We start from the raw sequence: 25,742 nt of genomic DNA, 5'->3' as shown, positions 1-25,742 counted from the left end.
AGTACTTCCAAGCTCATCTGATTCTTCACAACCGAAGCACTGGTCTAATCTGAACTACACTCATAACAACTTAATAACTCGCTTAAACTGCATGGGCAAGGGTATGCTTTAATCAGTGAACAATAATAACACTACAATGGTTAGTGGCCACGATGTGACTGAAATGCTGCCGATGTGGCGTTAAGCGATAATCATTCATTAATAACGGTTCCATGAAAAATTGGTGGTAGACACAACAGATTTACGGCCGAAACTTGTTTCTCAAAAGCGCTAGCCTGTAATCTGTATAAATACCGAGTATCGAGTGTATAAAGAAAGAGAGACGAGCCTGATAATTGACAAAGACGGCTCATTCTATAAGTACACATATTTATATAGAATAAAGATCTATAATAATGCGCCATTTGCTTCTTGTTGTATCTAAAATATATAGCAGTATATATGCAGCTATTTCGTCCTACTTCGATATCATAATATGACTAGACATGCTAGAGTGTATGTATATAGCATATATAAATAAGGAGAGTAGTACAAGAAAGGATTACAGCTACATGTATTTAAGAAATCTTAACACAAAAACACAGCTGTTTCATACCCGTGAAGAACACACATATACGTGTAGTTAATATATATATATATATATATATATATATATATATACACTCCTCCACATATAGTAGAAATATATATATATATATTTTACTCTTCTAAGAAGAAGGTACAATCAAGATGATTTTTCATTACTTCCCTTGCAAGGAGTTCTGTTTTAGGAGCTTTTTTTATTACATTTTAACACAATCACAAAGGTTAACTTTGTGCTATAGATGACCCCAAAAAACCATTCACATGACAGTTGTAAGAAGTGTGAATACAAAGCTTTGGTTTTCTGCTTCAGACTATTCAATTTTGCAACAGTAACAAACGATTACCAAAGTCCATACAGGGGCAATACAGGATTCAAAAAGAAAGTAGAAGCACAAGAGAAGGTGAAAGTAGACATGAAAAAGAAAGTGAAAGTAAATGCAAAAAAAAAATTAGTGGCCAAACCACAAAAGGCCTTAAGAAAGAGAATGGGAAATAGCAGAAAAATGGACTGAGCAAAAAAGCACAGAATAGAGAGGGATAAAGGTAAAGAAGAGACAGTAATTGTTTACACTAAGACCATCAAGGTAATAAACACCATTTAGTGGTTTGTTTTAAAAACAAGGTAGGATCATCATGGAATGTTACTGTAAGGTTAACAGATAACAATGGAAGGTGAACTTCTGAGAAAAGCCTGCATGTATTTCACATCAACAGCAAACTGTTGTAAAAATGGCTAAAGATATAATAAACCTACTGAAATGGATTTGAATCAGTGGCTACATATATAATTCTATGCTTCACATCTGTCACATCTTAAGTGTGTACTGGTAGTATTGGGTAGCAAAGTCCTTCAACCAATGTGACTTTATGTTCTAAAAACCCTCCCTGCAACAGAAGCATACACAACTGCAAGTCATAATAATAGAAAATTCAATCTGAAACCGGTTATTCCAACATTTTTGCATTTCACATGCTTGGTGCAATTTACAACTCATGTCCATATTACTAAAACAATATCAGTATATCGAATAATGGATGTGTCAGAATGTCTGTTTCTGTACAAAAACATAAGCTGCAAGCCCTAACATACAAGCCAACAATATACAAATAAATACTAAAATATACATAAAGTACAGAATCCTAGGCTTACACATAACATACAATCATAGTCACATGATATACAATGATTTAACAAAAAAATGAATAATGTTTTCTTAATACAAGAATATGCTTTTCAGAAACTATATATATTCTGACCCAGTTTACACATAATAATTCTTGTGTCTGTGTACATGCACACACAGAGAGCTGGAATGACATTCAGGATATGTGAACGTTCAATCCCTCCTCAAACCTATATGGTATTCTATACATGTAAGATATACATCATAATTCCACACTGATACATAAGAAGAATCATGGTGTTAAATCTAAACATATGTTGTTGCTAGAGAGTGGAAAGTAAGAGCTAACTAAAGACCAATTTGTTAACTTATTTGACAGCTGACTGACACCATTCTCCAGTTAATTGTTCACTAAGAATTGTTTCAGTTTTAGACCATGGGTGGAGGAAACTGGAGTGCTCTGGATATTAAACCATCACCTTTCGATAAATTAGTTATATAACACCCTGCATGCTTAGTCACTCGGGCCTCACAAACAATGCAAGGCAGATAATCTAGGAGTTCTAGCTCTGTCCATGGTGGGGATTGAACTCGTACTTCGCAAGGATCGATGGTTTATGGTTTCATCAGGATACGCTAACTAACTGAGCCACTCCTTCAGAAATACCATTTTAGAACCTTGCCAAGAAACATCTTCTGAAATTGCCCACTGATGATATTGGTGTATTCTAGAATGTCTAAATGACCAAAAATGACAGCAAGGCTAAGTTAGTACTTTGCACAATACACAATTAATAATCCTCACCTCACAGAGTTGTTCATCCCTAGCAGTTTTCAGTTGTTTTTTTTTTGCATAGTACAACTTGCAAACCTGTGGCATAATTTTTGACATTGTTGGCAAATCACAAAACACACCCATTTGATTAACAAAAAAGCAACAACAACAACTGATAATACTGAATATAGGCAGCTCAGTGTTTCTACACAATTTTAGAGTAATAGTTGTTCCTCCTGGCCTTATCTCACTAAGCTTTTTTTAATTTCTGTCAAAAGTAATTTTATGTTTAATTCTGTGTTCCAATTAAAAGCACTAAAAAACATGTTCCATTTTCACAATGATTTTACCCATTATTTCAAATCAATTTTAAAATTTCCTTAAGCACTAACTTATTTGTAAAACATTCCAAAATTCTTACTTTAGTATTTCCCTGCATGAAAGATCAATTAGAAATTACCTTCTTCACTACAGATTTACTGCTTAATTTCATTTCACATCACATGTCATTATGATTATCCTAAATCACTTTCAATCAACCCATCAACTAAAAAAAAAAAACACAAAAATAAAGAAAAAATCCATAAAACATCAATCAACAACAACATTCCAACTCATGAACAAATTCTGTAACCATTAGTTACAGACAAGGAATGAACATAACTGCTCTTTCGTTTACTCAAACAAAATTACTTGAATACAACACATCCCATTACAAGATGGTCACAATAACATTGCTTAGTTTTCATGCTCAAGACACCTCTTCTTAAGGAGAAATAATATAACAATTGGTAAGTACACATGCATGCAGTCAAATCAAGAATAAGTAGCGCATTTTGCAAAGTAATCAGTCAAATATAAATCTACAGGTAGGGCTAACATTTGGTCTGAGCGTCATCACACAACGGCATTTAGTATAACTTACCTACTCTAATTCTTCTAATTTTTGGGACAGACATCAGTAGTGTTGAAAGCAGAATATTACATTTCTTTACCAGCCTTTTTGGAAAAGTTAAGATATGAGTATGTTGTTTATTAGATGGTCTAACCATGTGAGAAAAACAGAAATGCAATATTCCTGCTACAGTTACACCTATATTGGCTAAAATGAGCAGACCAGGTGTCCCAAAAATTAGAGGAAATAGGGTATTAAAGCACAAAGTACAGTTACATGTAATTGGAATAATAATGAGTGATTAAGGAATGATTCTTGTTATGCAGAACATTAGTATGGACCATCGTATCAGTAGACCCTAATTCCTGAAGCCTTTGAAATACTCATGTGGTGTTTTATTTGAGTAAGAACATTCATGAATCTTTTTGCTGTCAAGATAGATGACTTTTTGTGAAGCTCTGAAAATATTCCTATAAAAAACATGTATATGCCCATTATCTAATTATTAAGAAGCTTACTGAAAAAAAAAAAATAGATATAGCTTCCTCGTTTTTGTTATATTTAAATTCAAGACTTGAGGTAACAAGGGTTTAATGTTGTGTACTCATGTAATACAAGAGCTTGTTCAGGTGTATCATTTGCTCCATGTATTAATGTGCAACTTTGTGTGTAATAGTGTTATGTGTACATGCTTTAGGGTCAATAAGCAACTGTGTGTGTAATAGTGTTATGTGTACATGCTTTAGGGTCAATTTTTAAATCTGTGTGTAATGGTGTTATGTGTACAAGCTTTAGGGTCAATATGCAACTTAGTGTGTAATAGTACTGTGTGTACATGCTTTAGGGTCAGTATGCAACTTAGTGTGTAATAGTGTTATGTATACATGCTTTAGGCTCAATATGCAACTTTGTGTGTAATAGTGTTATGTGTACATCCTTTAGGGTCAATTTTCAAATCTGTGCCTTATAGTGTTATGTGTACATGCTTTAGGGACAATATGCAACTTAGTGTGTAATCGTGTTAAGTGTACATCCTTTAGGGTCAATATGCAACTTTGTGTGTAACAGTGTTATGTGTACATGCTTTAGGGTCAATATGCAAGTGTAATATGTGCTGAATATGTACAGCTCAGAACTTATGAAATCTCAGACAGAGCACTGTAGCCCATCAAATAAATACTACAATCCTGCGTGCGCTGAGTACCGTACTGCAAGTACAACTCCAGTATTCACTAACTATGATACGCTTAACTGAGTACTGCAACACATTACTGAGTACAACAATTTTTTAATCAAGACATTATATCTTCTTCCTGTTGCGCATTGTTCACAGAAGCAACACCTGACAACTGCATGAAATGCTTGTCAAATCATGAACTATGTTGTCATGAACCTGGTCATGCAACTCATGAACAGTGTCATCATAATATGGCTGTAATATTGCAGACGTCACCTTCAGCCATAATCAGGGATCAGGCCAGGTCAATTCTGTCTGATTACCAGGACACTGCCCATATTAATTTTCACTCAAAGATGTCTTCTTTAAGCAAAACAATCAAAAATAAAATCCAAAATTTGTGCATTCAGCCTTTAAAAATCAACAGCAAGAAAAAAAAAAACCAGCATAAAAAACCAAAATATAAAGGCACCTGGCATTCCATACCTAGATAAGGCTTGGTAATATTCACTCATTCAATCACAAACTATTTTCCTGAACTCCTGACCTGTGCTTCTCAACGGTGTACAGAGCTTCCATAACTGCATAAAATCACGATATATATATATATATATATATATATATATATATATACATATACATACATACATATATATATATGCATGTGTGTGTGTGTGTGTATACACAGTTCAAACCTAAACAAAACATATAGATTTGCCAATGGTTATGACGGTTTGGCATGGTTGTTCAAAAATGTATTAGAAGTTTAAAACATGTATTAAGTAAGCCGTAATACCAGCCTGCAATACATAACAAACTACAGACTAAAAATAAACAACAGGCTTAAATCTTAACTCACCTTTGACCAGCAAGGGTCAGAAGTCATTGATGGTATTAAAGCGAGTCTTTTTTTCTTTAAAACAGGTTTCAAACCAAGCACACACAAAAAAAATAAATTCATTAAAAAATATGTTGATGCACAGCAACAACAACAACACAGATCATCCTCAACCGGTATTCAAGTTCAACATGATTGAAACCTCAGCCAAAAGAACATTGCAATTAGTTAAAAAAACAGTAACAACTTATGCAGACTAAAAATTCATTTGTGTATATCATACTGACGTGAAAGACAAATCAGCAAAGTACTATATACATTTGTTTGCATTTGGTGATTCTTAAAGCCTATAGCCAACGCATTCAATACAACAGGAATGACAAATGTGCAGCTGCATGTCTGACCATCTGTGCGTGGAGCCGTCACGTTGTGGGACCATACTGGCAAGAAGTTCAGTTGTGACTAACCTCTAAACTGCCGCAGGAATCCGCCAACTCTGCGTTCGCTATGGGTGTGTTAAGTTCTGTGGCTGGAGACGCCGTTTCCACGGAGCCATATTTTTGTGTTTGTGTCCTGAACGATGAACTTAGTTTGCTACTTGAACGGCTCTTTCGTCGACTTTTCTTTGGGTCACGGAAAAGGAAATTAAAACTGAAACAGAAAGCAAACTCACTCATATAACATCTCTTACACGTCAAAGAAAAAGCTTACAAACACATATTTTTCCACAAGTAATTCATAAATAAGCTACTTTAATACTATCTTCAAACTGAAAGATTATGTTCACAAACTGACTTTTTCTCCACAATGTGATAATGAATGACAATTCAACACTGTGTTCCACACAATTTTACCATGCTGTGTTTTTAAAATGATTACATGTGATTTCATATCATCATATAAATATACACATGTACATGGACATCAGATGAGAAATACACGCGCACATGCATGAAGGAAAATAGAGTTAACTACATGTACCTGTTCCACACTCAATTGTTTTTCTCAAGTTTTATTGAAATGCTCATCTTGCACTCGATATAACAAAATAAGTCAGTGTTTTCAACCAGGTCTCATTACATTCCTTACTTTGTCTATTATTATCAGAACCGAAAACCAATTAAGCTGTCTTTAATTAATATATGAACTCATGTGGAACATTTTCCGCCTAGGCCATACACAACCCAGTTCCAAGTTGTGTGCAAACAGATCAATCTCTGCTCTTTTACACTTTACTAGAAGTACAACAGTGACATATTTACAGAAAAGAGTGCACAGCTTGAACCAACTTCTTATACATGTAGGTGCACTGGGTTATGTTACCCATTGTTGGTATACTGAAAACTTTGGACTTTAGATACATGAATTCAATGATGGGAATAGCATCTTGACTACAGAACATACAGAATCAGCCAGCTTATAAAGGTTTTTTATTGCCATGCCACTAGCCGACTACCAGCACACCTGTAGCAGGCTTCTAGCATCCCACTAAGGTACATATAGTTCTCACTGCCATACCAATGTGTTATATGCTTGCCATTCATTTTCAAACAAAGTGCATTTGAATTTGAAAAAAATGCCATTCTGTAAAATGCCAATCCAGCATATACATGTATCGTAATAAGTTTGCCAGCAAATTCTGGAGTCTGCTATAAAAGTCCAATGAAATATATAAATATCTTGCCAAAAAATATTACATGCATGTCACAAACAATTATAAATTAACACTAACCTATTTCCGACGGCAGGACAGATAGCATTCTACAAGCAAATTCCTGGCAGACTTATTACACCTACATAGATGCTACTGGAATTGCACTGAAACACTTTTAGCCTGGCTTCTGTATGTCCTATACATGTTTTCATGAGTTACAGTAACATGTGTGTAACAGTAAAAGAAATAAAAAAGTAACATAAACATTTGTGCGAGGCAATTCAACACAAATTAACTATGACAGATTAGCTGAAAAAACAATATATAAGCCACAACTACTACAGTATTCTAACTGTTCTCCAAAGGGATAGCCAGCAAACGACATGCAACAAGCAGAACTTAATTCAAATTATGTTTAGCTAATGGATAGTAAATTTAAGTACAGGCTATTCAACATAATTCTACATAAGCAATTTTTTTGTCCAGAATGTTCCACACAACTAATACTTCAGGGTTTAGTCAAAAGACGGCCTTTTTCTGTGCTTTTGACCAATCAGTGGGAAGGATGCACATGCAGAATCTATTGTAATACGATATGAACATGGTCTGAGATGAATTGAACAATGCAAGTATGAAAATAAGAGCTCTGTTCACTTGCCAAAGTGCTGCTTGAGATAACTGGATATCAAAATAACATTTGATATCCTCCAATTAATTGTAACCCAACTCACAGGGATATGTAATGAATTTCACTTACAGTATGTAAAACTGCACAACCAAAGGCGCACAATTTTTGTTGCACTTAAGTTTTTCTGATCAGAAAATGAATCAAACTTAAATAAAAATGTCTAAGTTAAAATGGATGAATCAGTCAGAATCAAAACAAAGGGTTTCACTTCAAAAATGCTAAACTTTAGGTGACACATGGTAATTTCTTACTTAATATCTTGTTTAGCAACTTTTAAAAAGGCTATTTTCTGATAACTTTACAACTGGGAAATGCTCTGAGATAACTCTGGATTTAAGCTTATGTTAGCTTATGTACTCTGTTCAGTAATATTTTAATTCTCACATCAACTACGCGTACATTGTACATGAATGATAGAATTATGCTTCAGTCTCGTGATGTGTTCACCGGAATTTCAACATCTGAAACATCATAACTACCCAGAACTTTCAGAAATTTCATTGTCATGTTCACTTTTATTCACTGCTTCTTTCTTTCTTTGAATCAAAACAGAAACCACAAAGAAAACAGGCACACATGTAGCTAAGGCATCACAGGGTATTTCAATCGTCATGCAACAGACTCCAACGTGTTAACAACAACAACATGTGGTTTTGTAATGTTGAAGAATCACCTGGAACTCAAACTAACTACATATTCTTCATGGCATCTCCAGTGTGACGTTGATTTTATCGATCAGTTGTTGAAAGCTAAAAGACAGACAAAGGAATCTGACTTAGCGTCAGCACAAAAATGTCCACAAAACTTCAATTTGTTTTAATATTGGGTTTATGTTTCTAAACATTCTAAATTTACATGTACAACACACTGACACTCATCATTTATCTCTTGACTTTTCTGTCAGTTTTTGAAACTCAATGACAGACAGACAGACAGACACAAAACACACACACATAAATCATACCATATTAGTAACATATTAAGAGGATGAGGCCATGGTTCTGATGTAAACCTAGTTACTTTAGCCAATTTACAAAAAAAACTATGTAGAGACATAGATGAAGTTTTGCCTACAGGTTCGCCTTAGCCGAAGGACTAATCCATTCAATTTTTTGGTGATCCAGTTGCAATGACAGTGTTGTTAATGGATTTTGTTAGAGAAGCAATAACCACTGAAACAGCTAGACATGAAAGTGTATGTATGTCAGATTGATGTTAACTTTAATATGGACTGATTTTATTCACATGCACATTACTATCTTCATGCTTCACAAAATTTCTCTTCACATTATGTTTTGATTGATTGAAATTTTGATGGAGACTTGGAAGAGCCAGTCCACTCAATTTTCAAGATGCCACAACAAACCCATGCCTGAGTCATCCTGATATTGGTATGGTAACACATCAAGGCAAACTAGCAAGTTCTTTTTGGTTCACTTTCAGTTTTCATTGGCTGTGGACAAGTTCATAATGTTTACAAAACCAACAAAGATTGGCTCTCCATATATACTTGTGATTTAGTCAATTCAGTTTGATGTTTAACACAACACACCAAACAAATGACTTCACAAGGTACCAAACATTTTCACTCCATTTTGTTATTTTGATAATGTTTCAGTTGACTGTCAACTAAACTTCAAATCAATCCATCATGAAACAAAGTTGTCTAGAACTGAGGCAAAGCACTGAACTTTGAGTATTTTTTTAATTCAATTTGTCATTCCTTATTGACAAACACGCATTTTTAGACTCAACTCAGGTTCAGCAATTTTTTTCCCCAAAATGCTCAAACTGGCAAATGCGTCCTACTTGTACAAATTTCACACCTACACTATCTACACCTGTGCATGTAAACGTGCCTAAAATTATCATCAAGCCACAGCAAATCAGCAAACCTTCACCAAGGCCTTGATATCCAGGGATATAAACAAACAAGTTGTACGTACAATTTTCTGATGCCCGAGTCTTCTTTCTTGAATCTCTCAGGATACAGCTTGTCTTCAGGCTCCCTGTTGATTGGACCCTGAACTGCAAAGTCATCCTCATCTTCATCCTCAGATCTGATTGGTCAAAACAAAGTTCCATGTTCAATGACCACTGACAAATTCCAGTTTTCCACATCAATAAACTGCATTTCTAAGACTTTATTCCAATGTCATATTGAAATTGAAACTACTTCTTCAAAATATTTACATGGTAGTTACATCAGCAGGAAAGGAAATCTTTTAAGCTAATGAATGGGCTATTTAATTAATGCCCCTCAATGCATTTTCATGTCAATTCAAAGAATGAGCTTTCAAATGTTTTCCATGAGGTGTATGATATCAGGGCTCATTATTAAATAATACTGATACTAATAACCTGACTGAATTAAACTTCAAACATCTTAATTTGCATAAATATAACAGTCTTCTAAATCATAATAAAAAAAAAAAGGCCCCACAATGCAATCAATGTAAAAACCTGATCCCTCAAAATACTGATAAATCTAATATACATGTAGGTCAATATCCTACTTTGGCTTGTAGATTTCTAGTTCTTCCTCCACCTCTATCAACTTTGTTTTCAGCTCGTTTCGCTCTAATAGCACTTCTTTCAGCTCGCTGAGAGTAAAACGAGGTCTGTTTGGGTCCTTCATGTCAATCACCAGCTTCCCAACCTGACTCAATCTTTCTTCCATCTTTGTAACTTCTTCTTCTGACTCCTAAAAAAAAAAAAAGACACAAAGTTGTTAAAAGTCACATGGAATAACACAAGTGCATAGAATAACAATATAAATAAATCTTAACACACTGATTCAATGACCATGGGTTATACATTTACTAAGCCGTTCACTTCCACTCTTCACACAAATCAATCACCCATTCACTTACACACACTTGTACACATACATGCACTGGGGTTCTAAAAGATCACAATACTATGACTGGAAGGTTAGTCAGTTCACTGCACAAAAGTTATCCCCCTATGCCGATGCAAGCGTATTGGTTGTCTCCCCTTACTCTAAACCCCCCAATGTGGCCTAGCCCTGATAACATATACAAAATTTGAAAGGGATTTAATAATGGTACAGGCACACAGTACTATACAGATGCAAGTCATATTCTAATTTGCAAGAGTGAATTAAGTTAATCAGATCAAAGACGAAAAAGAAGAAAAGTAAAATGAGTTATTTACATTGAAAACACACAGCACTAAACCATATTGCATATATTCCTGAAAATCAATGTTTACTGTGTTAAATGTTGAAAAAAAATGTTCCAAAAAGATCTTTCACACAGTTCACAATTCTGATTTCCTAAATAACAACTTATCAAAACTCCTGGAAAGAAAACAAGCATACAAAGTTGTGAAAAGTTTAACCTCCTTTACAGAACAATAATCTGAAGTCAGGCATGGATTTAGTCCATCTAATTGGGCTTGGGATCAGCAACAACTGCTGACAAGCATCAAACTGTCTCCTGTTGCGTCGATCTACGCTTGTTTGTGCCCACCTGAGCAGATTTTGCCAAAAGTTGATGACTGTCGTGTTTGTGATACATCGTATCGTGACATGTAAATGAGCGCTGACGGCAAATGCTCAGGATTGCATGATTTTCTCCAAATTCTTGACACAAGCAAAATGCATATGTCTGTCAAGTTGAGCCCAGTTACCTAGTATCACAAGTCTACCTACAAGCGGATAGAATCTTACGATGGACAGAAAGAACTTAAATAGTTCTTCTAATATTCTAAAACGACCAGTTGGATACAAAGTTACAGTTTTCTCTGAATCCCTTTTTGAAATTAATAGACAACAATGATATACAGCTGTTGATCTTATCTGACTCTCTTCACAAGAGTTATAAAGTAATAATCAGGCCAGAATTGTAATGATCTTGAAAAAAAAAAAAATCATCCTACACAACTGTTGACAATTCAAGGAGAGTGAATACATTTCGAATAATTTTACTCTATCACAAAAGAAAATTTACTGTTGCTTCTACATGAATATATCCTTTATACACCAAACTGACAAACCAACAATTTCACAGTAAACAATATATATCTGCAACAGCACTGACAGTGCAGGACTCGGTGAAAGCTGGATTTGAAACCATAATACCTTCCCTTGAGCTCTGAGGTGATATTTCGCTACTTCAAGCTCTTCACACTAATGATCTGAACAAAACTAGAGGTCAATCAGTGTGTTTTAATGATGTAAATTGTATTATATCCCACTGGGTAAAAGTGAACCAAAAAAAAAAACAAAAAGAAAAAAAAAACAAAAAAAAAGAAGAGCATTTAAATGTCTCCTAATATGAATATTTGTATAATATAAGGTAATTTTTGTAATGATGACCAGGGCTCACTTTATTTTAAATTAATTTTAAATTAATTTTAAAATTATTTTAAACATTTTGATCCATTGAAATACACGTAGGACTTTGCAGTCAATAGCAGCCCCATAAGTACCGGTGAATAATGTAATAAAACAGAATGGCCTATCTTACCGGAGAGTTGAGTGTGGGCAGTTTCCCAAGCCCAGGGGAAGCTGGACAGCTATTGGTCAACTCTGTGCTGTCTTGGTCGTGTAACAATCTCTGAATTTGCGCAATTTGATTTTCCTTGTCCTGAATCTGGGTCTGGAGGTCAGCCTTCTCCTCTAGCAGCCCGCGTGCTTGTTTCCGTGACGTCGTGTTTTTCCTCCTTAGGTCAGCATTGACCTTTGCCATTCTCTCAAGCTGTGCCTGTAACTAATGGGAACGAAAGAGGATGTGTGAGAAATAAGCAGGTGTGAAGTGCTGGGAGGGAGTGGATGTTAACAAATGTTAATGTCCTTGTATGGGGAAAAGTATGCAATTCCCAGACTACAACACCGACAAACTTTCACACCATTTACATACCCTACATGCATCTAGTCTACATTTACATCTTGTCACCTGATAAGCTGATTCATTCTCTTATATGGTTTTACAAAGATCAATAAAATCCATAAAAACACAGAAAAATTAAAATTAAATGTCAACAATACACTTCATGAAAGTAACATACACCACGTACACTGCCTGTCAAGCTACAAGTAAAGTACCAGACACATCTTGTCCTCTCAATTATATACCAACGGGATTTCCTAGGTCATCTTTGGAATTTGCATCATAAGGGTTATTCTACCCCGCCGTCATTCACGGGTGCAAATATACATACTAAATAGAGATGACCTTTCAAACAACATCGAGTGTGTCACGCAACACACCAGCCGGTATGTTTGCCTCCCCGAACAATATCATTTCATTCTTTATGTTTTCCACTCGGACGCCATCATTAAAAAAGAAACTTTAGTTTCAAGACGTTCCAATCTGAGCTCATCGGTATGACGTCATAATACATGTACGGTAAACTTTTACATTTCGACGTCATGCAACAATAAAACACACCTTTGAGAAAAAACAAAGGGTACAAGCACATGTAACTCTGAGGGGCTTTCTGATCTGATCTAAACGTTTTATGGTTTTATAGCCCTGGAAGCATAAATTAAACCCATCACTTGACACTAGAATCATTCATCAACTGTCTCTGAAATTTACCAAGGAGCCACCAAAGACTTTGGTCAACAGGTGCCATCTCTGAACATTTGCCTTGAATAAGACTCCAGAAACTTTCATCTCACAGAGACCAAAATAAATGTGAATAAATATGTGCTTCAACAGCCTAAAATAGTGCCAAAGATATGTAGACATGTAAAGATATGCAGACATATATGGAAAGACAACATCCTCAAAATGTTTATATGGTGCAATCAGGGCTTTCAGTGACAACATCAATCAGAGAGAGAATGGACAACTTCCACACTTACTGCCTCACAATCCACAGCTTTCTGTGACATTTCTCGCTGAGCTTTCCGGATTTGTTCTCGCTGCTTATCAACAGTCTCTTTCAACTTTGTTAGCACTCGAATTTCTTCTTCTTCAGACTCTGGCGAGTGGATTAAAAAATACACCAAATTAAAACATTCTGAGGGAACGGGTGAGATGTATGAACATTTATATCTGGGTCAAGTCTGGACACTGGTTCTAAGTTTGCATGCCCTGAAATGTTTTATACATATTTATCAAAGATAAAATATATTCTGTGGTAATATATATGCATGACATTCAGAAATCCTCAAATAATGGATGCCCTTTGGACATTACAATTGGCTCACCACATGGTACCCCAAAAATACTGATGCATTACGGAGAAAGACCGCATGTGGTCTTGTTGTTTGTAGATAACCAAGATGCTCGGGAAATTTATCCACTACAAAGTACAACATAAAACTTGACCAGCTAATGTGCTTCGTGCCTCCGTATCTTCCAATTCCCACAGGGAAAAGCTAACTTTTGCATACCATACTATAATATTTGTGACCATAACCGTATTATTATCCAGTACTCCACAATTAATCAATCAATTATGTCTGACCGTACCCACTAGCGTATTGCTGACATAATCTAAAGCATCTGACTTCCATATATGGAAATATATTTAAGGACTGACTGTCATAACTTTTAGGTTTATAGGGATATAAATGAAAAAAACGCTGTGCAAACTATGAATCGGCGTAGCGGTTCATGCAAACGTTTGCACAGTGGTTTTCTCATTAATTCCCCGATAAACCATAAAAATATTACAGTCAATCCTTATAACTTAAGTTAAGGAATAAAAGAATATTATCTAATATTTTACTTTCATTCCACACTGTGAGAAATGTTAGTCGATTCTTTTGAAGAAGGGAACGCCGCAGGTTCCAGTATACACATTATACGAATGAGATTCTTTGGGCCAATGAAATTGGTGATCAAAGTCCTACCATTACTAAGCAACGTCACATGCACAATGAGCGAAATGACAAGGCAAAGTTTACATCTGTGGGTCGTTTCAAAAAAGAACTGTGAATAACACAACATTTAGAAGGTGAATTCCCAGCTAGAGAACTTTGGGCACAGAAGATGGCGAAGGAGTTGAATTTATTCATGAGAGGCATTTTCTGGGCGACAACATGTTTGAGCTGTTTATAACAGACTACTGCTGTTGTTGTTGCACACCAAGGATATGCAGGAGTATGTAGGCTACACAGGTGACTTTGTCATGCTGGTTGTAAACCACATGTACATGTAGTTGTAACACATGGATGATATCTCAGTATTTCAAACATACTGGTTATCCAAGAACACCAGTGTGTATTTTAAACATATGAGATGGAAAGTAATTTTGATGACATTGGCTTGTCTATATATGCATATGCACACTCACTGACCCAGCATGTCTGTGCATGTTTGTGATCAAGCTCATATACTGGGGTAGGCACTAATGTTTAAACAGTCTTAATTCATCCTAGATAAATCTAGGATTTGTACTAATGCTCCTGCTTATGAATGTAAATATAATACAAAACAAAAGTAGATATATTTATACTGTTCTGTTTCTCATTTTACAGTCTCTTCAGTCTCTTTCAGTTCTGTTCTAAGAAAAAAAACAGTCCTACGCGGACGTGGCTTCAATTTTTAGTGGAGCATAAATGCAAAAATTTGACCAATCGGACAGCACCTTAAAAGTGTAAAATTCAGAAAATCAAAAATTATATACATGTAACAGACTACTGATATAATCAAATGAAGTATTGCGAGACATGTACATGTACGGTCCGAAACTCACATTAAACATATACAGAGTAACAAGGTGGTATTTACATGTACAGGTATGGCCATTCTGACACTGGGACATGAGGTACATACATACAGTGTGCAGAAAATAGTGACACTGTGGTAACAATCATACAACAGATTTATTAATATTTACATGTATTGATCTTTTGGTAACAAACAACTAGGCTATCCTAATCCTACATTTTAATTTCATTAGTTTAATTATGAAATTAAACTGAACGAAGACAGCTATTAAAGCTTATTTCCAGAGACTGGTTTAAAGGACAAAGTCTCTATGAAGAGCGCTGACTACTGTGATGCATTATATGTCTGCACTGTATATGTATACGTTGCCAGGGGAGAGATAGGGAAAATAGGGGGAGAGATAGGGAAAATAATGGGAGAGATAGGGAAAATAGGGGGAGAGATAGGGAAAATAGGGGGAGAGAATTGGAAATGAGACGGCCAACCAACGTCTCATTTCATTGGAAAAATGGGCAAGTTAGTCATGGATGAAATTTAAGGTCACTTAGGATACATGTGTAAACAAATACCACAAAAGTCATGAGTAAAGAAGCATTAAAAAGCAATCAAACAAACACATAAATAAGAAATCATTGCAACATTCTTTTTTTTAGAAAAAACCTGTTGGCTTACTTTTGGTGAGTTCTGCTGCTTTGATGACAGCGGTCTCCTTCTGGTCCCGGATTAGCACTTTAAGGTTACGATTCTCCTCCTGGAGTTTGTTGGTCATCTTCACCAAATCCTGAGACTCCTGTCTCCAGTTGTCCTCGATCTGTTCAAGCTCCTACAAAAACAAGAACAGAAATAGTGTAATATGTGATACACTGTACGCAGCCTCTTCAGAATTACCAGAAAAACACGGTTTAACTTGTCACCTTCAGCAGATTCTGGGAGCCTCATCTGAAGTTGTTCTTGATCTGTTCAAGCTCATACAAACCAAACCGGAGCGTCTTGGAATGTCTTCATCAGTTTACCAAGAGAAACCATAAAAACTGTGACCTTTGACAAAAAACTTGGGTGACAAATTTTATTGTGTGTTTTACGACTGAGCCTACACTAGAAAAAATAAAAATATGGAATAAAAAACCAAATTGAAAATTTACCTTTTTCTTTTTATAGCTCTATGATTTTCCAGTTTACCAAGACTTTTTGATCTTGTAAGTAGGTCTTCAATAGGTAAAACTGCTGAGATTTCTCTAGAAATTTCACATTTTACACAAATGATTGTTTTCATTTTTATACCCTTCACCGACATTGAAAAAAAAATCATTCTGCCCGTAAAACAACAATTTAAATTGGTGTGGACTATAGCAAGGGCCAAAAACATTTGCTTTATAATTAGTCGCTATTCCCTCATATAATTATGCTTTGGTTAAGTCATCAACTGACACGACTGAAGCTGACAACTAGATCTAGTTTATTCCTGATGCGACTTTATAAAGAAAAGTCACAAAAATGACAAACACTACATGTATAAATTTAGAATTATGTGACAAAGTCCCGTTTTCAATATGTAGATGTACGTGTAGTGACTCCATTAACATGTGTACACAATACATGTCAGAATGCATAAATTTATGCAATAAATTTGCGGCAAACTGTTCATGGATGCATGGGCAAATGTATTTCAGTCAGTATAAAAAGACCGACACAACACAGATAGGGCCAGAAATTCCGTGTTATTAATGGAGATTTAACACTGTACAAATGTCTCTCTAAATTACTCAGACATTTGAATGAAGCTGATTCATTTACTACTAATTAATGAGTCATAGTCAAAACATGGTACCCAATTTCTCCATCTGAACATGTAGGTTTACTTTCGTGTATATATTTAATGAACTGACAAGTCAGACAGCAATCAGGCAAAAAGTTTGAAGCCACATACCCTACTTCCTCCCCCTTTTTCGAATATAAAACAGCAACTTTCAGAGCAATTTATGCATGTTTTTAATTTAATTTTGGAGATAAAACTCCCACTCGTTGGGTTAGTCAATTTCAGGGCTTCACAAAAAGCATAATTTTATCAGTGCACACAGAACACTGCCTTCAGAATATTTGTTGAATAAACATTTTGCAAGCATGCCAAAAGGTTGAAAAATTGCACTAATACTTATGTATCAGTCCGCCCTTCACAAAAACTTTCAAAGACTTAACTGAATACCATACAAAGGTGTTTATATATGTTCTGTTTAGTAATGTTTACAAGTTCAGATCAATTCTGACAAAGTAATGTCTCTTTTATCCTGAACTTTGGACTTTTTCAAATTTTAATTCCGGCATAAATGTTTAACCAGGAGCAACTTTAGATGCTGAACACCACCATCACTGGCATGCTTATGTAGATTTTAGTAGGTAAAAATAATGCAGTGATGTTAATGGGAATGTTTTAGAAGTCACTAGTCATAAGTAATTTAATAAGTAATAATAATTTAATACCACACCTATAATTATTACTGTACCTGTATGTGGATTTAAAAGGCTCTTATTTATTCAATGATAGATGTTAAAACTGAGCTCAACAATTTCCCACTTAAATTTGGCAACAAGTTTACAATAAGAAATAAACCAGGCAGAGGTCGAGGGAAACTATGCATGTTTTGCGCCCTAGCCAGGTAGGCTGTTCGTAGCTGACACACCCCAGCCAGGTAGGCCTACCTGACACACCCTAGCCAGGTTGGCCTTTCTGACACACCTGCTGACTACATGAATGTAACCTGTGGTCAAACAAGCAAGAGGTGAATTCAAATCTGCAACCAAATTGGTCACAGGGAGATTTGTCAATTAGTCCAGTCCCCTTGACCAGGGTGGCCCCTTCTGTAGAGAGGTTTAAACTGTTTATAACAGACTTGTAAATGGTGTTTACATTAACAGTCACTATTACGTTTAGCATTAGCTCCATTTAGTGTACGGTACAATTATGCCTGCATACACATTAACACAGGCTAGTGTTAATCCCTTTTATATCTGGCAGTTTACATTGTGGCTATACTGAACACACCTGGATAGACTGATGCACTACATTTACATGAGCGTGTGGAGAGCAAACCGAAGTTACGCAATTCTCCATAAACTAGCACAGTCCCAGCTCATTCTGGCTTCCTTCCCAGCCATACGTGGAAAGGTCTGCCAGCAATCTGAGGATGACTGTGGCTTTTTCCCGGGCTCTGTGCAGTTTCCTCCCGACTGTAATTCTCTGTGCCGTCATATAAGTGAAATATTCTTGAGTACAGCATAAAACCACCATCAAATAAATAAATTAACATCTGCACAGTCATAACATGTGTTTGTACTATCTACATGTAGCTATGTACATGTAGCACCATGACCAAGAAAATGTACCTGTCACATGTAGCACCATGACCAGGAAAATGTACCTGTCACATGTAGCACCATGACCAGGAAAATGTACCTGTCACATGTAGCACCATGACCAGGAAAATGTACCTGTCACATGTAGCACCATGACCAGGAAAATGTACCTGTCACATGTAGCACCATGACCAGGAAAATGTACCTGTCCAGCGTAGTACCATGATCAGGAAAATGTACCTGTCACACATAGCACCATGACCAGGAAAATGTACCTGTCCAGCGTAGCGCCATGACGAGGAAAATGTACCTGTCCAGCGTAGTACCATGATCAGGAAAATGTACCTGTCACACATAGCACCATGACCAGGAAAATGTACCTGTCCAGCGTAGCACCATGACCAGGAAAATGTACCTGTCCAGCGTAGCATCATGATCAGGAAAATGTACCTGTCACGCACAGAACCATGACCAGGAAAATGATCCAAAATTTCACGGAAAAAGTCTTGGCTCCCAAACTATAAGGCACCCGACAGCCAAACTAAATGTTGTATTAAAATGTAACAAGTAAACTGAACAAAAACATGATCTGACAATAAAAACCTAACTTTTCATCTAAATTTCATTCGCCAACTTAAAACAATGAAAACCTCTCAGAAAGTATCATTTCGAGTCTGCATTTTATAAAAATTTCTTCATACATGAACAATGAAAACCTTTAACATTTTGGATGAAAGACTTCAAGATTTCCTGGATGTGGTTTTGCAGGTCATAATGCTCAAGGTTACAAAAGTCTGTTAGACTGTAACTGCACAAGGGTACATCTAACTGAACATGTGACATGATCCTCAATCAATACAATCACGTACATCAGGCTGGATGGCTGGAAAACCATACATGTACACTTTCTGTTTTGATTTGATTTTTTATTTCATCAAAACATTTATAACATGTTAATATGATATTGTTGGATGGCTGCAAATACATACTGATCACGATGAGATTTATATATGTGCTTTGTCTGATAGCTGAAAATGATCACAGGGGTCAAAATGTTTGATCACTTAATCGGTTTTAAGAGCTAAAAATAAAAATGATGACGTAACATTGAGCTCAGCTAGGTCATCACAGCGATGACTTTGTATCACGGAAATATCTATAATTTCCGACACATAAATGAGTGTGTCTCATGTTTCATCCACTTCCACGTTGACTTACAATATCTTTAAACGGAATCTAAGTTCACACTTTTAGCTCATACTGGATAACCCCAATAAAATTTGTTGAGGTCATCACTCTAAAGTGATATCACAATATCTAACATTTTGACCCCTGGATTACTGATATCACTGTCAGTGTAAACTTGGATGAATGGTTTACAATCTTCATCAAGACATGAACATTTATAATTACAAGTATAATTATTGGTCCAATGTGATGCCTGTGTTCCACGCCATGCTTTATACATGTACCTGTAGCTATTACGTTATTGTAATTTATTGCTAATCTCTTGCCAATGTGTATGTACCAAACCATATATGTTACAACTAAATGTACAGCAGCTGAGTAACATACATGTCCTACAGGCATTGATTTCCATGCATATTATGTAGCACATGATATCAGCAAAATAAGGCCACCAAGTAAAGCTCGTTAAGATCCTGCCAAACACAGGTAACACAGCTGTCAACTGTTAATAAAGGAAGTGTTAATAACATTCTGATCACCTGACAAATTACATGTACATGTGTAATGTATTTGATCTAAAACTTTGGCCAAAATATGACACAATTTTTAGGCCGATGACAACTGCTTCTTTGTTAATCCTGTCTGAACGTCATACTAGCTGACATGTACACATATATGATGTTGTCATCTAACGTGTACCAGAATCCTTGAATACACATACGTATGTTCTATTACATGATAACAGGATGTGCAAATTGAGATGGTAATGGGGTTATTTTCACTATCTCTTTTGAGTATGATGTCATCAACTGCCCTTAGCTGGATCATGTTCTGAATATGACGGGATTATTTAACATAAGGCTACATATATAGTGCATACACATAATGTACACATTAGAGTGCCTGGGGTTGGGGTGGGTCACATAAACATGTGTACACATTACAGTGCCTGGGGTTGGGGTGGGTCACATAACCATGTGTACACATTAGAGTGCCTGGGGTTGGGGTGGGTCACATAACCATGTGTACACATCAGAGTGCCTGGGGTTGGGGTGGGTCACATAAACATGTGTACACATTAGAGTGCCTGGGGTTGGGGTGGGTCACATAACCATGTGTACACATCAGAGTGCCTGGGGTTGGGGTGGGTCACATAAACATGTGTACACATTAGAAATCCTGGGCTTGGGGTGGTCACATAAACATGTGCACACATTAGAATTCCCGGGGTTGGGGTGGGTCAAATAAACATGTGTACGCATTAAATTTCCCTGGGTTGGGATGGGTCACATAAACCTGTGTACACATTAGAACTCCTGGCGTTGGGGTGGGTCACATAAACATGTGCACACATTAGAATTCCCGGGGTTGGGGTGGGTCGCATAAACATGTGTACACATTAGAAATCCTGGGCTTGGGGTGGTCACATAAACATGTGTACACATCAGAATTCCCGGGGTTGGGGTGGTCACATAAACATGTGTACACATTAGAAATCCTGGGCTTGGGGTGGTCACATAAACCTGTGTACACATTAGAATTCCCCGGGTTGGGGTGGGTCAAATAAACATGTGTACGCATTAAATTTCCCTGGGTTGGGGCGGGTCACATAAACATGTGTACACATTAGAGTTCCCGGGGTTGGGGTGGGTCACATAAACCTGTGTACACATTAGAATTCCTGGCGTTGGGGTGGGTCACATAAACATGTGTACACATTAAAATTTCGTGGGTTAGGGCGGTTCACATGTGATTCGTGACATTAACGCCAACATCAATGATTTATAAAATAACATGTTTAACAAAATATCAGTGTGATAGATTAAGTATACACTAAAGAAAGTGCATGTGTAAACATGCAGTAAAACATTCAAAATACAGTCTTCTAAATTATGAAAGTTGTTAATGGATTAAGTGACACGTACCTGTAGAGTTTGATTCTTTGGAGAGGGACAGAAAATTGTTTTGTCTGCAGTTAAAGTCAGACTGTTTAAACCAGATCACATCAGGCTATCGTAAAGATACATACAGTGATTCCAAGACTACTGAAAATGACTTACTGTAATTCTTCAGCCTTTTTGCATATTTGCGAGGTGTTTATTCAAGCTTATTCGGAAGGCATTATTCTCTGTAGACTGATGAAATAGTTTTTGTGAAGCCCTGAAATTGACCAATCCATCCCATGTCTCCAAGACCTAATTAAGTGTGCATAAATTCTGCAGAAAATTGCTCTTTCGTGCACGAGAAAGTTGAGGAATTATGGTAATCTATCCAGCTCAAGTTGCACGTTCTGCCTGATTCTGAGGGATCTATCAAGTCTATGATGATCTCAGACAAGCGTTTGGAAGTACACGTATCTGTACATTTGCAATAAAGAATGATATCCTACTGGGAAAATGGAAGTTTCAGCTCCAGTAAACATTTAATGACATTTAATGGCCTATAAAAACTGCACTTGTTTAGACTAAATTTTGGGTCATTTACAGTAACTTGGGATTGTTGTGTTAGTCCCTGCCATAACAGTTGTCCTGAAAAGACCCAACTGTATCTGTAAAAAGTCAATGTCTATACGTGTACATGCACATCTACCTGAGGCTAAAGGTACCGTAATATAATAATAAATCATAGTCAAATAAGGAAGAATGAGATTACACAAGGAAGAAAGAAATCTGAAAATGAAAGTTGTTTGGACAACAGGATATTTATGACATATATAAGGCAGTTCTATTATTCTGGTTTATGGATGGGCATGTACATGTAGCTGTGCATTATACAACTTTGAACAATTTGATCACGCTTTCTTTTACTTTGCTATGAATAATTAAATACTGATACCCTTTGACATGTAGATTAATTTACATACATGTATGTGACTTTAGCCTGACCATTAATTTATTAAACTGGCTTTAATATGAAAAAAATAGTGATTTTAAGAAATTATTATTGGGAAAAAACAATAAAAAAACTTCTGTCAAAAATTCAACAAAAACTTAAGCAGTTATTCATGTTATGCAAATTGTCTCCCAATGAATATGTACAAAAACGTACATAAATAAATTATATGTTATAATAGAAAATGAAGAGAAATACAACATACAGTCCCCAAAAGCCACTTTACTAAAATAGGGCTTAATGTGTCTGTCTTGTTTTATTTTATAATGACAAAACATAGTTCCATAGATGTTAAAGGTAACGAAAAAATTTTTCGTTAACCACCTGGTCATTAACATGTTTGCCTCATTTGCCATGCCTCATTTGCCATACCACATGTGCCAGCCCAGCCACTGACCATATGCCTAACATCCACCTCCACCCCACCCCACCCCCACCCCACCCATTAAACATACATATATGCATACAAATGTACAAGCTTTATAACCAGGACTGTCTGCCATTTCTTTACAGTGGTACGAGTCTAGCATTTGTTCCAATACTTATCCACGCAATCAGCACCTGATGTACAACTTCCAGACATAGGGACACAGGGAATCTTACTAGGCCATTCTGCTAAACAGATTAAAACATAGACACCCCACTTTATGCTTGAGTGAATAAGAATGACTGACCTCCATGCATCCTCAAAACGAAAGTGAAACCCAAAGTTCTGCCTCTATGATCAACATTACAACGTCTGCACAGTGAGCAATGTGCTCTCCGCCCAATAGTAGCCTATACAGGTCTAGACCACCTGCTGTTATAACCAGTAATAATGCTTCCTGATCAGCCTTGATCTGACTCCCTCACTCTGTGTGGGGGAATGATTAACCCCCTCCTCTTCCAATACAAACAGGGACACAATAAACTTTGTTAGGAGTCATCCACCTTACGTCTAATGTCTACAGGTCCAGTTAAGGACTGTCTAAATGGAATCAATGCCTTTTACACGTACATGTATATTCTTGTAATGCAATTTATATACATGTAAGTATATTAAACAATAAACTTAGAATCTTTGAAATATTAGAACTATTCTATCTGCCAAAATGTCTATGGAATTCTAATCTTGGGTTATGTACATGTATATGGCTGTGATGGCTACCCATGTTCTGTGGCCATTTTGCTTGAACATGAGTAACTACAAAATGTGCATGTCTCAGCTGATCTTGAAGTTTGTAAACAAGGAAGTTATAATACTGTAGAATCACAAAGCATGCCAGTTTGTCAGCTATTCATGAATAATACATCACAAAGTGAAATATAAAAATATCTACAGCTTTACCTAGTCTATCTGGATGGACTCAATGTGCTATTTTAAAATTCTGACAATCATCGTAACACTGACATAGCTGAGTCTATTGCCGCCTCTTAAAAAAATCACAGCACATTTTCAAACTCAAACTGGATGGGACCAAGTCTGCACTGAGGGCACACACACTTACCTGCATCAAAAATACAAGGTTTTTTTTAAATGTATTTTTGGGTTGAATTATAAGAAGGCTGTAGTTGTTCTTGCAGAGGGCAATGGAAATATATTAGTTTTCTCAAGGATTTCAATGCCCCAGAAGAAGGTCACATCTCACTTCAAAATAGCTGTTGACAGAGCTAGGCACTCCATAAGTTTTAACAGTCAATGTGAGCACATCGCAACGAGTTAATTAGAGTTATCGGTGAGGACAGTATTAGAGATTCCATCGTGAAGTTACCATTAAATGAGCAGAGGAGGTAAGTTAAACTCCATTTAAGTGGCAAAGAGATTGGAGTTTGAAATACGCACCATATTTGTTGAGAGGTGGCGACGGACTTAGCGTTACGATGAATGTGAGAATATTAAAATAGCATAGGCCTACTGAGTCCATCTAGATGGACTACAGCTGTACCATACATGTGCCCATACTGAGCATTTTTAACTTGAAGTCTGAAATTCACTGTATTAAAATGTTGCAGTAATGTTCCGTGTTTTAAGAATGTCATGAACGTCTCACATCTTTAGTACTGGACAGAACAGTACAGGAATTAGGAGATGAAGTATCAAAAGGCGTAAATTGTTGTAGCAGCTGTTCAACTTCATGTACATGTATGATGGACTGACCACATTAAACAGGGGTAAATTTTCAGCAGTTTGTCAGTGATGAAGGATTTTCTTCTTAAATCATGAAAAGTTACGGACATGACATCGTATCTATAAACATAAGCGACCAATGATTCGTTCAATTAGGACATCAGTACCCGATCATCAAAATCGTCTGATCATTCATAGATTATGAAAATTTATCATACCTGCTCATATTTGACTCTCATCTGGGCGGCTTCTGCTTTCTGGTTCTCCAGTTTTTCAACCAAGTATCTGAGCTCCACGATCTCATGGTTTTCCTTTTCGTTCTTGTTCGCTAACACTTCCAGTTGCTCTAAACACCGAATTACTTTGGGCATTAAATCAGTCACCGCATCCACCCCGTGAATGTCTATGATTTTCTCGAACTCTTTGCCAATCATACTGGCTTGATCATACACATCAACCACCGTAATTCCTTGAATGTCATCATCCATCATTCTTCTTCTTATATACAAGGTATCCATTGACAAGGAAGACTACAAGTCATACTCAGGGATCTCCGGAAAACGATGGTCAGACTTTTGACAAGCTGAAGCTTTCTCTCCCGTCACGAGGAAATGAGATCGTGGGGGAGGCACAGCGACAAGCCGCGCTTTCGTATGAATTGGCAACCTGCTATGTATTCTTAATTCTTAAATGTCATATATTTGTAAATTTTAAATTTCATGACAAATGCGAGTCTAATGTGAAAATTGCTTTTAAGATTATTAAAATTTTATCCAATCAAAAATAAGTTACCGGCTAGTGCGACATTGCCACGCA

The 25,742-nt window shown here is 36.3% G+C and overlaps 1 protein-coding gene across 2 annotated transcripts; it reads right to left on the bottom strand.

Moving 5' to 3' along the window:
• Positions 1–5,229: 5,229 nt before the first annotated feature.
• Positions 5,230–25,520, bottom strand: LOC135476559 (RILP-like protein 1). Of its 2 annotated transcripts, XM_064756618.1 has the most exons (8): positions 25,145–25,520; positions 16,061–16,211; positions 13,573–13,691; positions 12,230–12,472; positions 10,253–10,440; positions 9,683–9,796; positions 8,410–8,485; positions 5,918–6,045 (listed from the first exon to the last, which is right to left on the bottom strand). In XM_064756618.1, the coding sequence occupies exons 1-7, from the start codon at positions 25,442–25,444 to the stop codon at positions 8,437–8,439; spliced, it is 1,164 nt and encodes a 387-aa protein (XP_064612688.1). In that variant the 5' UTR covers positions 25,445–25,520; the 3' UTR covers positions 5,918–6,045; positions 8,410–8,436. The 2 variants fall into 2 exon arrangements, with proteins under 2 accessions (XP_064612686.1, XP_064612688.1); XM_064756616.1 differs by lacking the exon at positions 8,410–8,485 and having other exon boundaries at positions 5,230–6,045.
• Between the last annotated feature and the right edge of the window lie 222 nt (positions 25,521–25,742).

Source organism: Liolophura sinensis, chromosome 10, assembly GCF_032854445.1.
Source record: "Liolophura sinensis isolate JHLJ2023 chromosome 10, CUHK_Ljap_v2, whole genome shotgun sequence".
Classification (NCBI taxonomy): Eukaryota; Metazoa; Mollusca; class Polyplacophora; order Chitonida; family Chitonidae; genus Liolophura; species Liolophura sinensis.
The sequence above is the reverse complement of the archived record's forward strand: the minus strand, read 5'-3'. Positions and strand labels throughout refer to the sequence as shown.